The sequence below is a fragment of the Aptenodytes forsteri genome, unplaced genomic scaffold (genome assembly GCF_000699145.1).
Source record: "Aptenodytes forsteri isolate BGI_AS27 unplaced genomic scaffold, ASM69914v1 Scaffold371, whole genome shotgun sequence".
Taxonomy (NCBI): Eukaryota; Metazoa; Chordata; class Aves; order Sphenisciformes; family Spheniscidae; genus Aptenodytes; species Aptenodytes forsteri.
Window position 1 is genome coordinate 59,093 of NW_008795322.1, and position 18,708 is coordinate 77,800.

The window sequence follows — 18,708 nt, forward strand, 5'->3', positions numbered from 1 at the left end:
AAGGGATGGTACTTATGTTGAAGAAAGCAGGTCAAGAGTCAAAATGAACTTGACAAATTGTAGTACTGTTTCAGGGGAGAGACTGACTTTACAAATACAGATAACGAATAACTGACAAGTAACCATTTGTGATTCTCTCTGCCCTCCTTTTGGTTCTGCCTGTGGTTCTCCATCTCCTGGGCATCTGGTAGAAGAAAGAGGAAAAAAGTCTTGTGCTAGTTTTGTTAACCCTTTGAAACACATGATTTGTGGTCTTAAGCAACACCACCTCAAGAGGATGAGTTGAGGAGACCAGGAAACTGATATCTGCCGTGTAGAAAAACAGAAGTTTTGTAAGGAAAATTGATAAGTAGCATTTTAATGCTAGTTACCAATGTGACATATATAGAACTCACTTGTGCAAGCAATTGCAAAAGGCGGGGGGGAAAGACATTAGTGGTGTAAATACTGGATTTGATTATCAAGTTCAACCAGAACATGTAGTTAGCTTCTAGGTAGCTGAGGGCATTGTGTTGTGTGGGTTCTGCTACATAATCATTGTTGCGTTGATTCTTTTATTTCTTTTTCTTAAAGCTTGAAGTTTCTTTAGCTGCTGCCAAGGAACAGCTTGCAAATGAAACCTTACTGAAGGTGGATCTCGAAAACCGTTGTCAGAGTCTCATTGAGGACTTGGAATTCCGTAAAAATATGTATGAGGAGGTAAATGCTTCAGTCTCAAGAATTCACATTTTTAAAGGGAAGAAGACAACTGGGGGGTCATTCTAGAATACTAAAATAGTTTAGGTTGGGAGGGACCTCAGGAAGCCATCTGGTCTGAACTCCCACCCAGAGCAGGGTTTACCTCTATTCTACTTGGAAGATTTCCAACTTTTTTTTTCCTAGGAAAAATGATGTTAACTCAGAGCTCTTGTGATAAAACAGCTTCATGTATCATGTTGTTTCGTGTTAAATTCTGCCCATGGTATTGCAATGTACACGTCTTTTCATAGTGACAGGAAAGTAGGTTAATAATTTCTCGCATAATTCCTTTATGAGAAACAGAGTGGAGAGGGACACTCAAACAGATGCTATGGACTTGTACTGTTTTTTAATTTCAGAACTTCCTAATAGGATGCTTTTGAATAATGGAAACAGAGGTTGATGAATATTTGTCTTTTAGAGCTTTTGCTTGCCACCCTCCCTTTCACTTGTAGCACTTGAGGCTTTCCAGGAGGAACCCTAGAGCAGTAACAAATATACCTAACCATACTGTCTTTTGTTCCGTGTGCATATTTCCTTGCTAGTTGTATTTTCAGCCTTGTTCATGTTGTTGGAACCCTTTTTTCCAGAGACCATGGGCAAACATACAAATAAATGGGGAAAATGCTGGTTAGTGAAAGTCACTGTTAAATTTCACAGTACTTTTGTTTTGTGTAAGCTTAGAAGATACCTAAAGAAAGGGGGGATATATTTCTAAAATCTAATCATATTGAGGTATATTTGTTGAAAATGCAGACAGCTTTCAGAAGGAAATGTGACTTTACATGCTGATGGTATCCTAGCTCTTATTTCAGTGACTGGCTATTGCAAAATAAGGTACTATGCAGATCACACTGGGGAGATGGCCATGTGTTTCTACTGGAAGTTTCAATGTCAAACAAACTAATCTAATGCTGATCCATAAAGCTAACTAAAATCTGCATCGCTACCTGCTCAGCAGATAGTCTTCTAAAACTTGTTTTGTCTCATATTTACTGAATGTTATTTTATTTTTCTGTTTTTCTTAGGAAATCAATGAAACAAGAAGGAAACATGAAACTCGCTTAGTTGAGGTTGATTCTGGGCGTCAAATTGAATATGAACATAAACTTGCCCAAGCCCTTTGTGAAATAAGAGAGCAGCATGATGCACAAGTGAAGCTGTACAAAGAAGAGCTTGAACAGACTTACCATGCCAAAGTGAGAACATCTTTTCATATAGTTGTCTGATGTACTTTATTTTTTGGTTTGTTTAATGGAAAGATACCCTAATTACTTGCATTTCAGAGGATTTTATTATGGAGCTTGGTCTAAAATTGCCATGCTTTTAAGCTTTTGGGAGCAGGTTTAATCCTCAGGAAGTACAATAATACAAGAGTAGGAAGCACCGTGTGAAGGTGAACTATGGGGAAAAAGTGATTAGTACTGAGATTACTATGAATTCAAGGAAAATGTTATTACTTATCAACTGTAACATAGTCTTGATGGTCAATAAGGTGTCCCATATTTTATATAAAAATTATTTCATCATCGGGCTTGCTGAGAAGACAGCATCCTGAGTCCTCTGACCCTGTACAAAACATGTGGAAGTGTTACCACACCCAACGATTTCTGCTTTTCACTCTTCTAGAGAGGAAGCATACTCAAGCTGAAATAAGTTATACTTCATAATTTCCTTCCTCTACTATGATTCAGCATTTCTGTCCGGGAGGGATCCTGATGTCTCAACTGAACCTGGTTTCTGTGGGTATACTTGTTGCAGTTAGTATTTTTAAAAACAAGGTGGAGTGTTACAGCAGAAAAGTTGATACAAACTTAATTTATTAGCATAGTTTTCAGTCTTTACTGTCTTAACCATGTGCAGTTGCTTATCTTCAGGGCTTCAATCTGACTTCAAAAAACTTATTTTAAATAAGATCTAGCCAAAAATACATATTTTTATATTTTTTGTCTAAAAATCCTTTCATAATTGAGGCTTTCTTGTTCACTCTCTTCAGGTACACTGTTTCTGTATTTTTTGACTCTTATTTTAAAGAAGTTTTTTTAAATTCCATTTCATCTGCAACTACAAGTTCAATAATAAGTCTGTGGTGCTGCTCAAGTGGATGTGGTAGTGTTCAGCAGGAATGATGTAGCCAGTTTAAAAAAATAAAATTATTTGAGCTTGAATTTATGATAGAATGAAGCAGTAGTGACTCGTGGCACTGGTACTGTAATCTGAAGGCACATTACCAATTTGCATATGTTGGCTGAAAATTAATGTAAGTTTGCTTATTTTTAGAGAATTGGTAATTTCAGTTTAGCTTCTTCTATTTAAGCATACTCAAAACCAGTGCTACAGTAACTAAATATATAAAGCTAAATATTGTCCAGCATGAAAACTGAACTTAGCACTTGAACTTCAGTAATGTCTACAAGAGAAACTTTTAAGTTTTTAATCCTAGAATAAATATTTAGAGGATTGTTCCAGCGTGGTAATTGAACCACTGTATTTAACCCCTAAAGAAAGTTTAATTGTGTTAGAGCTGCAGAGAGGAACTTTGCGTCTTAGTGTTGTGTGTGGTTTTTAGTGACACATTTTTCTTTTATTAGAAGTTACTTTGAAACTGATGTCTTAACTTGATCTACTGCAGCTTGAGAATGCTAGACTGTCCTCTGAGATGAGCAATTCTGCAGCCAACTCAGTAAGAGAAGAACTGAATGAAAGTCGTATACGAATTGATAATCTGTCTTCTCATCTCGCCAGCCTTCAGAAAGAGGTAACAAGCTGTTTGTGACTCTTCAGTCTTGCTAATTACAGTTGTTGATTGTTATATTAAAGGACTTTCTTTCCCTTAACTTGTAAGTATGTTCAGCATCATGAATTTGTCCTCTGTTCTCCTGTTCTGTATCTTTTCAAATTTCTTAATGTCTCATTTTGACAAAGTTGAATTTTTTGTGCGGTATCCTGCTACAGAGTGAGTATTTGAAAGGTGATACTGTTAACTGGCTTTTGTGGAAACTTTTGTGGATAGATGGGACAGTTTTAGACAAGAGTTCTGTATTAAAAGTCCTTGACATTCTAAGCAATTTAATTCTGTTCTGTAGTAATTGGACAGCCTAGCATAGGATTCCACAAAGCAACATTCAAAGCCAGAGCTGGAACATGCGGTCTCTGTTTGTTGTCTCTTTTCATCCTAGATCCAGTTTTTATCTAGAACTCTTAAAAAAAAATTTAAAAAAAAAATTAAAAAAATAACTTTTTTCTTACTAGGATTAAGATGAAATATGAGACTGAGAAAATACATCAAATAACTGTATTTGAGCATTTTTGCAGCAGGGTCTTGAGCAGAAACTAATTATACTTAGATCACAGAGCACACAGATCACACCCGAAGAAGTATGACACAACCTATGACAAGCCATGTGTTCAGTACTAGCTTATTCGATGGGAGTAATGTCATGTGCACTGCAGTGGAAAATCTAGAGTGAAAATGAGAAATGTTAGGAGTTGGTTCTGAAGTGGGCTTTTGTAACTTACTAATCAGTTGAAAATGCAACAAAAGATTTAAATATAAAATATTAGTAATATTTGGCTTTGATCCTTTCTGCAATACATTTTGAATTGTGTTCCTCCTGTACAGTAGACCCTTGCAGGACTTCAAAATTCTATGTATTTCACGTGAAGAATATAAATGCAGGGGACATTATTTCATAATTTTCAAAATAACTTGGCAGATATACTAGTATGAGTCTTCCCAGTTTTCCTGTTATATATATAAGTTAGTCTCTGAAAAAGATCAGGTGATGTAATGAACGTGCATGAGGTTACACAAGAATCGGATTAAGAGTTTTGTCTACTTAGATCTTATTTCTGCCTTTAGCTTACGATCATCTTTCTTTTGGTGTTTCAGTCAACAGGTGTTTCTGAGGGGTTTTTTCCTTCTTACTTTAGTTAATTACCTGTGTTCTGTTGCTTGCTTGGGAGTGACAGCTAGGTTCAGAGAATTTGCTTCTGAATTTGCAGAGGTATTGGTTGTTAACTTCAGGGTTACCAAAATCAACTTCTGCCAGTTTGACTGTAATTGTCCACCAAAAAAAAAAAGTTTTGCTGCTGTAGGTTTTTTTTTTTTTGGTAGTGCTGGTGATGTCAACCACTAGAGTTTTGTTCTCCATTTGCTAGCACTAACTTTAGCTTTCTTCTCTTTGAAGAAGGCAACTGTCTTATCACTGATGCTTGTCTGGTTTGAGTTACCAAACCAACACTGAGCTCTCTAGTAGTTTCCACTAGGATCTTCCATGTGACACTCAACTCCTTTTATTAAAATCCTTATCTGACTGTTAACACTGACAACCAGTTACACTGGTCCTCTGCGTCAGCCTTATAGACTGCCTGTTTTCATTGTCTCTGGACTATGATGACTTCCTAAGTAGAGTGCCTGCATAGCAAACTTGGTGACTTAACCAGACAAGGTGATTGTGGTGCATTGGTTCCTGTGTCTGTCCTTTAATTAAAAAAATCTCAAGAGACTATCAAACAGAAGAAAGCATGCTCAGGGAAAGTAAACCTTAAAGCTGTCATCATTTGGCTTTTCTCTGATAAGCATTTCGTTCTTTATGTGCAATATTAAGTTCTACTGGCTTGATGTGATTTTTAAAGTATGTGACAAATTTAGCTTTCTTCGTGGAGCACTTACCACTGTACTTTCAGCAAGCCTTGAAGGCTTTGATAAGAGGCAGACAGGGTTTCACTGACAACAACCCCTATTCCTTCAGAGGAACTTCCTCCCAGAACTCAGAATTGGCAGCAGTAAACTGAAGCACAAAGTAGACAACTGAAAGCTGAAGAGCAGCTACTTACTGCAGGATCTGAAGTACGCTGAGCTGCACTTTGATTCTGTGTTCTATCCAGCACATCTTAAATGGTTTGACTCTTAAGCTCAATTTTTCTCAACTGAGTAAATTCAGGTATAGTAACATATCTTCAGATCTCAGAAAAAGGGAGCAGGTAGTTGTCTTTCAAAGTATGTTGTAAGTTTCATTGGAACTTAAGGTGTTGTGTTTGTAATAGATGAGGTGGAGAACAGGAAGTTGAATATGGGTGAGTTTGAATTCAGAAAGCGGGGACGATGCTTAACCTAATGTTTTGAATTCCATGTCGCCTGAATAGCAGAGTGCATGGAGGTTTGGGTGAGCTTTCCTTTGCACCACTGATGTTTTCAATGCTTTCTAGTCTAGAGCATGGCAAGACAGAGTGCAAGAGCTTGAGGACAACTTGACCAAGGAACGGGAAAACTGTTGCAAAATACTGTTCGAGAAAGAGAAGGAAATGGCAGAGATAAGAAATCAGATGCAGGAGCAGCTGAATGACTACGAACAACTTCTGGATGTTAAACTGGCACTTGATATGGAAATCAATGCATACCGGAAATTGCTGGAGGGTGAAGAGGAGAGGTATGAAAGAATGTAGCAACAAATGCTGGTATCTGTGTGCTTCCCTTACTTGCCTCATTCTCTGTTAAAAAAGCAGTTCTTACTGGGAATGCATTCATTAGGTGCTTTACTACAGTTTCCAAGGCACTGTTTGTTTTTGCCCCTTCCTGTCTGACACACTTCTAAGTCTCCATGAGGCCAAGCTGCTTGAGTATCAGACCAATAGCTCTCAAGGGAACAAATACCATTCTTCTATTAAGATTCAGCACTGAGAATGTAGTGAATTGTCATTTGTAGGCCTGTTTGGTGCCATGGCTAATATTCTTTTTCAGAGTTAATTACAGGGCTATTTAGTTGTTAGCCAATTTTCTTTAAGTATAGAATAATTTAAAGTAATAGCTGTTATGATTGCCCAGCTTATCAGCTAGCTGCATTTTCCACATCTGACCCCAGAGTTCAGCAATACTGAGAACTTTCTCCTGATTAAGTCACAGCTGTCATTTAAAATAGTTTGATACTTCACTGTTTTCTGAATGACATCCTACCAGTCCAGGCTGATTCCTCTCAAGTGTGGGGATGAAACAGCAAAAGCTCTTGCACTGTTGGGTTTTTGCATAAATTTCCTACAATGACTTAAGTCCCCCTAAGAGTTTTTTCTTTACTCATTTCATCTACCCAGGAATGCAGTCTTTGGCAAATGCATAGAAATGCCTTTATGATCTTAATGTAGTAGTCCATCAGTATCCTATGCTCCAAAAGCATTAATCAGCTGTTTGGCAACATTTTATTCAATTCTTCAAAAAGTACCTAAGGCTTCACTTTTTCATGTTACATGCTTTGTTTACTATATTCCTGTACCTTTTTGCTGTATAATTCTATGGGAAGAAGTGGAGAGAGGAAGAAACTTTATTTTAAAAAAAAAAAGTGGCAAAAGTAAAACCAAAGTGTGATGTATGCATATTTCTACCTTTCTTCAATATAGGTTGAAACTTTCTCCAAGCCCATCTTCCCGAGTCACAGTTTCACGGGCTTCATCAAGCCGTAGTGTGCGTACAACCAGAGGGAAGAGGAAGAGGATTGATGTGGAGGAATCTGAAGCCAGCAGTAGTGTTAGCATTTCCCACTCAGCTTCTGCCACTGGAAATGTGTCTATTGAGGAGATAGATGTTGATGGAAAATTCATCCGCTTGAAGAACACCTCTGAACAGGTTTGAAAATGCACACATATCACGACTCTACAATGGGCTGATTTAGAGGTAGAAGGCACCCCCTCAGGCTTCATGTTGACCCTGGAGCTAAAGCACACTGTGTAGGAGATGGCGCTAAAACTAATGTGTCACAAAATAAGCTTTCATACAGTATTCTGGATTGATGATGACTTCTTCCTAATGATTTTTAAATGCTTTTCATAGCAATTGTTTTACTGCTACGTTGCCCACCGACCAAAGTGTTAGATCATTCTTCAGAGTTCTGCCTTCCAAGTGATCTGCCTGTAAAGCTTTACAGAAAACATTGTCACCGATAGGAAGTAGTGCAAACAGACATCAGGCTACTTTAGAAGCCTTTTAAGAACTTTCTCTGCCTTAAAAAGCCCCAAAAGAAATACATACTTAGGCAAAATAAATGTCTAAATGTAATTAATTGCCTGTGTCCCTTGTACTTGCATATAGCTTCTGTAAATCGTAGTTTTCCTTCTTCCTTGGCTGCCTCCACAGTTTAGGAGCCCTCAGTTCCCATGCCAAAGCCACCTTTACAATGGCTACTCAGATTATTTCATTCTGTGAATAGGTTGGAGTTTGTATTGGGGGAACACACATAACCATTTATGAAAGGGTACTTCATTTGACTAATAATCAAAACTTTTCCTTATGTTGCCCTCAGAATGATGCTAACCGTTATATTCAGTACATTTTCCCTCTCTCCTGCCCCGACATCACTTGTAACTTCTGCTTAAGAAAAAAATGTCCTATGCTATATGCAGTTCTGCAAGTCATCACAGGAGGGGTTGGAGACTGGGGACTATAACTTCTTAAATCCTTCTCTCGAAGAAGAGAGAATTGAGCGTTGTCTCATTAAGACACCAAATTACGAGACCTAAATTCCTGCAGCCTTGATTTCAGAGAAGGCCTAAGTAATTCTTGCCTTCTCCTGTGCTGTCTGTGCCTCAGCTGTGTGTAGAAGTGTTAGCTGCATTCTTTGTTTTCAGTGACACAGAGGCTTTGTCTGATGTAATCAGATCCTTTACCATCACTAAAGGGCAGCTCAACTTGATGTTTTAGATGACAAAGATTGGTCTGGTTCCAAGTGTCTCAGTCCCCTCTAATCAATGAAGAGACGGACAGACTCCTCCAGATGGTGATACCTATGTGTTTTGTAATTATGTTACATAATTAATTACGTACTTAATTACCTGTATAATACAGGTAATATGTAATTACCTGCCTGGGGTGTTGGCTGAGAGTGTCAACTTCATTTGCTGAATGGAAGAAACCTTGACAACTGTCTTGGTCTAGACAGCTAAGCATTTAGATGACTGAATTCAGACAAATCAAGGACTACTTCTAGTGAGTCAGGACCTGCCTTTTTTTTCCTTTTTGAGTTTTTCAAGCTTATGGGATTCCCACACACACACACACACTTTGTGTACCACATGGGTTTCCCCCCCTTTTATTTAACTACACATTCATTGTTCCATGGAAGGGCCATAAGTTCTGTTACCAGTAGCCATGGATGGTTCATGGTTATAGCACTTTGCCAGGGGTCTAGGTTTGAGCAACTGTCTAGTGCAGTGTAATAAGCTGTACTTGGGGAATTTTCACAACTGTTTGACAGGTTTTTTTATATACATACATATATATATTTAAAAAAAAAAAAAACAGATAGAAAATATATAAAATTCTCTTTAAGTATGGTATGTTTTGTTGCAGTGACCAACTGAATGTCAGCATCTATTAAGATAAATAAGATTGTTCATTTTAGATGATCTTAACTGTCTGTTTTCAGATTCCAGGGGCAACTGTTTAATGTTTGGAAACTCCCTGTTGGTGGGAGAATTTAAAAAAAGATCTACTCTTGTTTTGAAATAGTCATTCTGTAATGATGCCTTGAATATATTTTTCTATTAGATTTGGTAGTTTCAAGGGGTTGATAAGCAAAAAATAATTGAAAGGAAAAAATAATGTAGGTCTTGCAAAGGAATATGTAGTGGGAGGTGTGCATATGGAGAAACACATTTTAAGAAGACTGACAGGAATATTTTGTTTTCTAAGAAGCCTGCTTGTCATTCTGTGCTTAAAAAAATGTATTATATATTTGTAAGGGAATTTTAATATTTATTTATGTATTTTTCTGGACCAAGCTATAAAAAAAACTGACGCAAATTATAAACATTAGTTAATATAACATCAGAACTGAAAAGCAGGCTGTATTAAGCTTTGACTTGAAATAAGAGGTAAGAAATTTAACTAAAATTATTCTAATTGCATGCTGAAGATCAAGTGATAATAAACATTTTTACTGAAAATTTTATGTGCCTCATGGCCTTATATGTAAAATACCTTACACATGTAACAGAAAATGACTGCTGATGGAAATTTTTTTTTTCTCCTTTTTATTAGGATCAACCTATGGGAGGTTGGGAGATGATCCGAAAAATAGGAGACACTTCTGCTAGTTACAGATATACCTCAAGATACATACTAAAGGCAGGCCAAACTGTTACAGTAAGTTGTCAAGCTTCAGCTGTTCAGTTGAAATGGGCTTTAGGCCAATTTGTTTGTGTCAGTTAAGATGCAAGGTTTTTAGTTTTGTCCTTTCTATGTACATATTCAGAAAATAATCACCTATATTTGTATTGGGCATTAGTTGTATCAATTGCTGGGAAAAAGTTGGACAGAACCACATTTTTCAGAAACTTAATTTCTATATGGGGCAATTATTTTGATCATAAACGGGTGCATTTACATATTCAAAAGTCTGCATTAAAAAATGTAGGGCTGTTTTTATTGTAAGAAACTTTGGAACTAGGTAGGCAGACACTTGTATTTTCTTAACTGGAGAAGATTCACCAGTGTCACTTAAATGGAATACATTAACTCAATAAATAACATGGAAATGTATAAGACTAGCAAATAATGCTCACATGTGACTTCTTTTAACAGATCTGGGCTGCAAATGCTGGAGTAACTGCTAGCCCTCCCACTGACCTCATCTGGAAGAACCAGAATTCTTGGGGCACTGGTGAAGATGTGAAAGTTGTACTGAAAAATTCTCAGGGAGAGGTAATGTACCTCAGATATGTTTAAACTTGTCTTTCTGTGGTGCCATCCCCTATTAAGAAGCAGGTAGAACAACTGTTAGGACTTTACACATGAATGCATGTTGAGTGTGTAGTAAAGTTTTCTCCTTTTGCTTTCCAACCAAGCATACTGTACCCCCTGTCTGTCTTAACTGCAATTTAGGAATGCAATCTATTGAAGCGTGTGAAATTTTTTCCCTATATTGAGTATAAGTAGTAGAAGAATGACTTGTTCAGACACTGCCCTCGTGCCAGGAATTGGGCAGTACCTTAGAATATGCTTTGAAAAGAAAAAGTTTTAGTAAACTCTTCAGTGATTTGTGTTTTAAGTTAGTTTTCCTTAAAACTGTGTGGTTTTGGGGGTGGGGAATGTTACAGTGAAACTCACTTTAAGCAATGAGGCATTAATTCTGGTAAGATGGGAGTTAAAACTTTGGGTAGGACACTTGCTATGATATCTTGCAATTGAAAGAAAATATTTAAATGTGTAAAAACAAATTTTGGAAGAACTTGATGAATGTCTTGTTAGAAAGACTCTTTTTAATCATTAAGACATTTAAAACTAAGGTGTTATGAATGCTGTTCATACACAGCAGTACATGAAAAGTATATAGACAAAATCAGTACAAGTAGCTTTCCCAACAGCTGGAACTCCCATTTCTCAAAATCCGAGTAGATTAGCACCAGATCTTTAGAGGAGTCAAGTCTTAAATAAAATTCTGTTGCAGGAGGTTGCTCAGAGAAGCACTGTCTTTAAAACAACTATATGTGAAGGGGAAGAGGAGGAAGTTGAGGAAGAAGCAGCTGAAGCTGTGGATGAAGAAGACCTTTACCATCAGCAGGTATCTTGTTTTACGTTAACAGGGTTACTTAGGTTGAAAAGCCAGATATGTGTCATGAATTTTTGGAAAAATATCATACCTGTTTAGGTGTTATTTTACTTTTGCTTTGTTTAATCAGTAATTTAATGAAAACATGAAGCTGTGTTATTGAAACTAGTATGAAAAAATATTTCTTCATGTATTTTCTTGATGGAGAAAAGTAGATTTTTCTTAAAACAAGGTTTTAAAGCTTAAAGATTTGGGGATTTTTTTTTTCTTAGACTCTGTTCCTGGTAAGATTTTCCCCAGGCCAATTGTTATGATAAAGTTTGGCTTAAGCAGGTACACGTAAATTTACCTAAAGTTTTGAGAACTCTCTGATAGAGGAAATGAGACATTTGAAGACGCTATCAGAGAAAATCTCTCTTGCATGCTGAAGAAATGCAACTCTGAAGGCAGTGGAAAGGTGTGAACTTGCAGTGACAATATAAAATGTTTTGAAATATAAGGGAAAACACTGACATATAACATACTTGATTGTTCATATTCTGAGTTTTATCCATTACCTTACTGTTTTGACCAGTTCTTCTTAAAAAAAAAAAAAGGGGGGGGGAAATATAACAAACATAAGTTCCTGTAATGCAACGTTCAAGTTTGCTACTTTGCCTAAAACTTTGCTATGTTTCAGTTAGTATATATCTGAAAGTCAGTTAGAAAAGATAATATAGTACAGTAATTAAGTGTGCATACATAAACAGACAAAAAATGGCCAAAAAATTGGCTTTTTTTAGCAACCATGGTTTTGGCCTATAACTGAATCATAACTTTGTGGCATTTACTATAGAGTCAGGTTGTTATTGCAGTTACGCAAAAGTACTGAAGTGCATCCAGCTGCTCTTGTGGTTTCTGGGATTGTGTAGTTCAGCTAAAGTGTGTGTCTTAGTAGCTTTACTTACAAAAGTGTTCTAGAAAGTATAGATTTCTTTAGATAAAAACTCTCAAGGTACTTGCATATGCTCCCTGCAGTATTCGCCACCTGTCTAAACTCAATGCTTTTTGACTTGAGATTCAAATACGATAATTACTTCAGTTGTGTTTTTCTGGTACCTGTCCTCCATTACTTCTCATAAGAAAGGCTATCTAGCATTCTTTTACTTACAGGGGATAACAGGTTGTACAGCTTTGCATGCTGACTCTTGCTTAGACCATGCTAGGCTAATAATTTCGTATGTTAAAAATGTACAATATATTGAGTTGCTAAATCTTCTACTGCTGGATTTTTTTTCAAAGATGACTCTTTCTATTCATAACAGGCAGGCCCAAGGACATCTAACAGAAGCTGTGTGATCATGTAAACTTCCAGTCAGCCGGGTTCTTCAAGTCATGGTAATCCTTGCCTACAGAAGAGAGCCTTCTCAGAAGCACAACGTATTTTTGTACTTTCTGTATGTGAATTTTTATGCTGCGAGTCTGATGGCCTTAATTTCCTTTGCCAATGAAAAGGAAGTTTTGTAAAAGAAGTATCTGTAATTTTCTCGCAGGATGTGAATTGTTGACTCTGAAAAATGTACTGTTTGAAAAATGATGTCCCTGTCTCCCAGATTTATATGCCAGTCTTTTTTTTTTTTTTTAATTGAAACTTTGCTGGAATAGAAATATTCCACTGTTTTGGGGATCAATTTTCTTAGATTATACCACTCTAGACTAGTTAGTTGCTGTTGACCTCTTTATATTTAGGTGCTGTTGGGGAAGGGGAAGACATTTTCGATACTATGAACTCTTTTATACTGAGACTTTTTTTTCCTACAGCGCAATCAAGGCTATAAAACTTTTTTTAATAGAAAACAGCTTTGTTAAAAAAAAAAACAAAAACACAAAAAAATCCAAGGAAACCAAATGAAAACAGGAGGAAAAAAAAAACAAACATAATGCAGCTGATCATGTGAGCACTCAGAGGATGAAGGATGCAGTAAAAATCCTTATTGGTACTCTTTTCCTTTATTTAGATTTCTTATTCTGGAAGAGGATTCATGTTTAAACGTGTTAGTTGTGTTGTTAAGATAGTGTAACCAGCTTAAATTTTCTTACATGATTTTTTAACTAATAGGAGGCTGTTTTAATATGGATTGTCTTGCTTGTTTACAATTTGTAGGAACAAAACCAAGTCTTTTAGGGGTCTAGTCTACATTTGTATGGAAAACAATTGTAACTTTGTCAATGTTGAAAGTTTTTCTGTCCTTTCTGCATTAATCTAATGTCTGAAAAAGCTTTGAATAAAATATCTCTGTTTAAGATGTTATCAAGTAAAGCTTTTGGAATTTTTTTTTTCCTAGAACTGAGCTAAAAGTTGAATGAGTGTTGAATACTTGGAACTGATAGGCTTTGAAGCTGGCAAAACATCCACGTAAATGGAACAGTGGCAATTGACTTGTAAAGTTTTCTTCTAAATAATGGGTAACATAACTTCATGTCTAGAAAATTAATTCTTTAGAGCTTTATTAAAACTCTGTTGCATAACTGTTTCTGCATCGTCTTTGCTCATATGTTAATTCTTACTGGACTGGCTTTTACTACATCATACAAGTACCAGGCTGAGCAGTTTAAGCATGGCACAATAACATAAATAGAAATTTAGAAATACTGTAAATAGTTACCTTTATTGTAGTCTGGAAGTATTTTTAAATGCATGGCCAGAATTTTTGAAGTTGATCTGAGCTTTTTTCTAGCATCAGTCTCATGACAAATTTAAGACTTTTTAATGTGTCTTTCATTTTGGGTAAGTTCCCTTGTCTGGTGAACTACATGGTGGCATTTCAACCTTGTGCCAGCAGAAGGTGAGGGGGGGGATGGCCAAGGGTTACGCAGATGGATGAGGATTAGGGGGACTGCTGCTTTTGACAGTAATGACGGCTTAAACAACTGCGTTAAACCACAATGTAATACTTGATTTAATTTCCTGCTTATATTTGAATGTTTACATAGTATAAACATTATCATGTCTTTTAAGCATCACTGTATCCCTTAACATTCTCAATACTCCTCAATTTGATCTAATTAGTAGTAAAAAAAAAAAAAAAATACTTTGCGTGTAAGCGTTAGGTACCTAATTCTTAATTCATAGTAGGAACCTGCCAGTACAATCAAGTGTTCTTGGTTATAGCTTTTGTAGAGCCTGTTTTTTGTCACCAGGATGATGAACAGTGCTGTAACTCTTACCTGAATGTGTAGCTAGGAGCTGCTACTTGAAATTAATTTTCATTATAAAGAGATCTTTTACATGAGTCTTGTGACTATTTGGTAAATCAGCACTCTTGTGATTGGTGACAATGGGAGAAATTTTTTAGATTTTCGAAAAATTATTTTGCTGTTATTAGTATTTCTATAAACTAGCATAAAGAGTGTTGGGAAACAGAAATGACCCTTCTGGGGAGTGTGTGTTCACTCTAACCTTTAGAATGAAACATCCTACCACCAGGTGGAGATCTTACTATTAAAATGTTAAAAAGCCCCACCAAACAAAACTTCCTACACTTCCCTGCGAGTTCCATAATAACTTTTGAAAGTTTCTGCTTTATTGAACAGAACAGCTTCTGTTCTCCTACCTCTTCCCCATCTTCCCACACTGAAGTCCAGAAGTGCATTTTGATTACTGCAAGGTAGGGTGGACCTTTCATTGCCATGCTGAAAAACAGCAGCCTCAAGCTTGTGGAGGGGGGTATGCATTGTGCCACTGTATGCAGCAAATGCAAATTTTTATGGCAATACTAATTTTTCTCCTCTGTCACACAATGTCTGAGAGCTCTTGTTCCTGTTAGTTTGGAACTGCATTCAAAATACACCATCTCGGCTGTTGTGGTTACTGCCATAATCTAAGTCTGGGTGAGGGAAGGCACGCCGATGGATTTGGTAAAGGTGTCTGACCACTGGAAAATGAGCTAACTGGCTCCGTGCAATGTTACGTGAAATGTGCTCATGTTTTCCAGAGGTGGTTAGGTAATAAGCCAGAGAAGAAGCAAACAATATTCTAGCTAGCTCTGTAGATGTGTTCAACTTGTGATTAAAAGTTTGGTAGGTTTTTTATTACTGCTATTACAGTAATATGTAAAGATTATTTTTAGGTACATTCAATCCTTTCTAGAGTTGGCAATAGATCTGGATTATCATTATCTGATACTGATCTGTTACACAGTTGACAAGAGATACAATTTGTATCATCGTGGCAGGTGAAAACTGTTTAGTAACTTACTGCTGTCAACTAGAAAAACACTTCACTGGAAATGTATCTGCTCAAATACATTCATTCCTGTGAAAACCGGAATAAGAATCTGTTTAGGAAGCCAGTGGTTTGACTTGCACAGCACTGGTATTGTATGATGAACACTCTCGAGGCAAGGTATGCATTCCTGTCAGCTGGTCCCGTTTCTATAGAAGTTTGATTTTTGGGTCTGTTCACAGCAAAAGCAGCAAACCTGTAAACTGCATTCTTTGTTTATAGTGGACAAGTTCATTAATAAACCCCAGTGTAATCAACTGTAGCCCTGTGGTACAAATTATTTTACACAGCATAGTCAGTTGTAGCTCTATGCTAAAAATTGTCTTATGCCTCTGACTTCTTTATCCCTGCTGCATAAACCTACGTCGTATTTGCCCAAGCAGACAGCAAAATATAGAAGGAGAAATGAATATGTAAATAATGTAAATACCTTTTCTGTTCAATAGATGCTAATTATTCATTTGTCTGCTTCTGTAAAAGAAGCAATTTTAAATGCTGGTCTTAAATTTTCATGGAGAAATATAACTGTCGTATCAGTGTATCATTTTGATACCAATATGAGGGTTTCTGGGGTGAAAAGGGTGTCTTATGGGGAAACTCCAAATCTGTGAAACCGTGCCTTTTACATTCATTCTGCACTGTAAGCAGTATAGGTACTTCTAGTAGGAAAAAAAAAAGACTGCTGCTTTTGCAGAAATGGCTACATGGTAATTAACTATGAAGTATTTTTCTCCAGGCAAAGAAAGTAAGTAGTTGATGGGGAATAAAAGCTTTTAAAGCTCTTGTCCCAAATAGGACAACCAGTACTAACTGGTGATTTTTATAAAGGGAGTGGAGGCTATGTATGATGGATGTGAATGCTTATTTAGCCTTTCCTGGTATATGGTGGTTAACTTCAAGGAAACACTGGGACACTTAATTATTTATAATATTCAACTAGATCCCACATAGGATTAAGGCAAAAGTTAGCTATTTTATCTCAAGTTTTGCTTAGTGTGCATTTACTGTTCTGAGTCCTTTGCTGCTCTCCTCTGGTTTCCTTTTATGGGTTTGCGTAAATACAGGACTTGTTCCCTGTGAGATTAACCCCGAAGAAAGAAGTTACATTTGGTGGCATCAATAAAGGCACATTTCAGCTTAAGCTGTTTGTTTTATAGGATTTTCCTACAGTTATCAATTAACTCTTGGATGTGAATTTTTATAGCTGGTTTGACTGTTGCATTTTATGAACAGAAAAGGTTATTGGCAAGCAAGTCTGACCTCCATAAAGTCATGTAGTGAAACTGCAATGTTGGTTTTCTCTGCAACTGTAGCATTTTGTTTCTGAAGGTGGTGTGTTTTGTTGTTTGTATAGGGATGTTGTAGATAGCATGTCAACATTGATTCTGTATTTTACCAAGTTTTATTGGGAAAGTATTTTGTACACTTATGATAAAGTTCAAGAAAAATCACAGTAAGTTCTATACTCTTTCAACATCAAAGGGAGGAAAAAATGTTTTGTAGCATTGCCGCAATGAGGTGTAAGAGTCTGTCAGTAAAAGATTTAAGAACTGAAAGCAATCACAAGTACTAACAAACTTGGCAGCTGTTGAGAGATATAACTCTTGATTTTCAAAAAAGCTTTTTTTATGTGGAAATGCATGTGAAAATTAAATCGAAATGTGGGATAACAGCAATGAATTAGTATGCAGTGTGGTGTCAGCATCAGTTACGTTACATACTATATACCCATACTCTAGGCTTGCTTGTTTTATGAGCCTGCTAGGTATTTATATAGCTAGGGGCCTCTGTTGTACATTTTGCATTGTCTAATAGTTTTTAAAAATACTTTTGAATACCCCAAATCAGTATTTGGCAGTAAATAGGCAATACTTAATTCTGCTTGCAAGGAAAATGCTAGTTTAATTAACCAGCTGTGTGTTACATGGAGCTTGGTCTCATGAACAGTAACAGATGAAGAGCTTAATTATTAACAGTTATTTTTTTTAAACTTACCTTCATTTGAAAGGGAGAGCTTTTTTAGCTCTCTCTTAGTGCGTAAGTGTGTCTCTCAGTAGCTTTTTGTATCTCCGATGGTATCCATTGCATCAAAGGCCAGCTGCATATATTGGCCCTGATTCCCTTTAGGTACTAAGTTGTCACATTGCCCTGTGTGACTTCCTAATGTAAAACTGATGCAAAGCTGTTTTTAGTAAATGAAATGTAAATGACAGTTTGAAGTCTCAGTCTGGCAGTCTATATAGACCAGTAAAGAAAAAAAAAAACAAAACAAAACTGACCTGATGTATCTTTAATCCTACTTATGCTGTGACTTCCTTCCAGTTGAACAAAAGGCTATGGTATTTCTAAATCTTCAGTTACATCCTTCTTCATCAGTTTCTTCTACCCATTGAATGTGCTTTCCCCCCTTACTCCTAAGTGGTTTATACTGCTGCTTCCTCTGTTTTATTCTCCTCACTACAATAGGAAGTGAGGAGTTGCATAGCTTCCTGATGTTGATACCTTTTCAGTATCATCATTTTGTCAAATACCACTGCTCAACCTCACTTCAATTTTGTCTTGTTTGTTGTTTTACGTAATGTGATAGACTAGTCTTGCAGGGAAAAGGCTGTATAGAAGAAGTAAAACTTCTTCACTTTGTATTGTACTCATCGTTAATACTGAATTGTAGGGGACTCTGTGTGGGTTTAACTCTATACTCTTAGGATGGCAATCTCTGTCATCAAGCAGGATGTGAAAGGAAGGAACAAAGCTGTATTATGTCTGCAGCTTCTTAAAAGGTTTTTTTGGGTGGCTTAAGTTGCTGCTTTTATCACTTGCAGCTCAAAATACTGATTTGAATACTGTTCCTTCTGTATAACTTATTACATGGAAAAGGAATGTAAATGGCAAGGCTGCATGAGAAGAAAGCATAATTTTTCTGAGAAGGAAATTGAGTGACATTATTAAAAAAAAAAAAGACCTCCCCCATGCTTTCATGAGTTAACTTTTATTTTTGCTTAACTGGGAACTCTTTAAGGATAGCATAACAAAGGTGCCATTGTACTGCCAGGACCTTTGCTAGCTGTAGCTACTGCTGCAGTCAATTTTGTCTTTCACATCTATTCAGATGAAAATGAGTATTGCTGCTGTTGTAGAATATTTGCTGTAATGATCCAGTTTTAAAAT

At 36.5% G+C, this 18,708-nt stretch overlaps 1 protein-coding gene across 1 annotated transcript; it reads left to right on the plus strand.

Annotated features, from left to right (window-relative positions):
* The first annotated feature begins 578 nt into the window (after positions 1–578).
* LMNB1 (lamin B1) lies at positions 579–13,119 on the plus strand. Its single transcript, XM_009279958.2, has 9 exons — positions 579–699; positions 1,767–1,937; positions 3,371–3,496; positions 5,950–6,170; positions 7,132–7,357; positions 9,767–9,871; positions 10,310–10,429; positions 11,175–11,288; positions 12,581–13,119. Exons 1-9 carry the CDS (start codon positions 688–690, stop codon positions 12,620–12,622), a joined length of 1,137 nt encoding a protein of 378 aa, XP_009278233.1. The 5' UTR covers positions 579–687; the 3' UTR covers positions 12,623–13,119.
* The last annotated feature ends 5,589 nt before the right edge of the window (positions 13,120–18,708 follow it).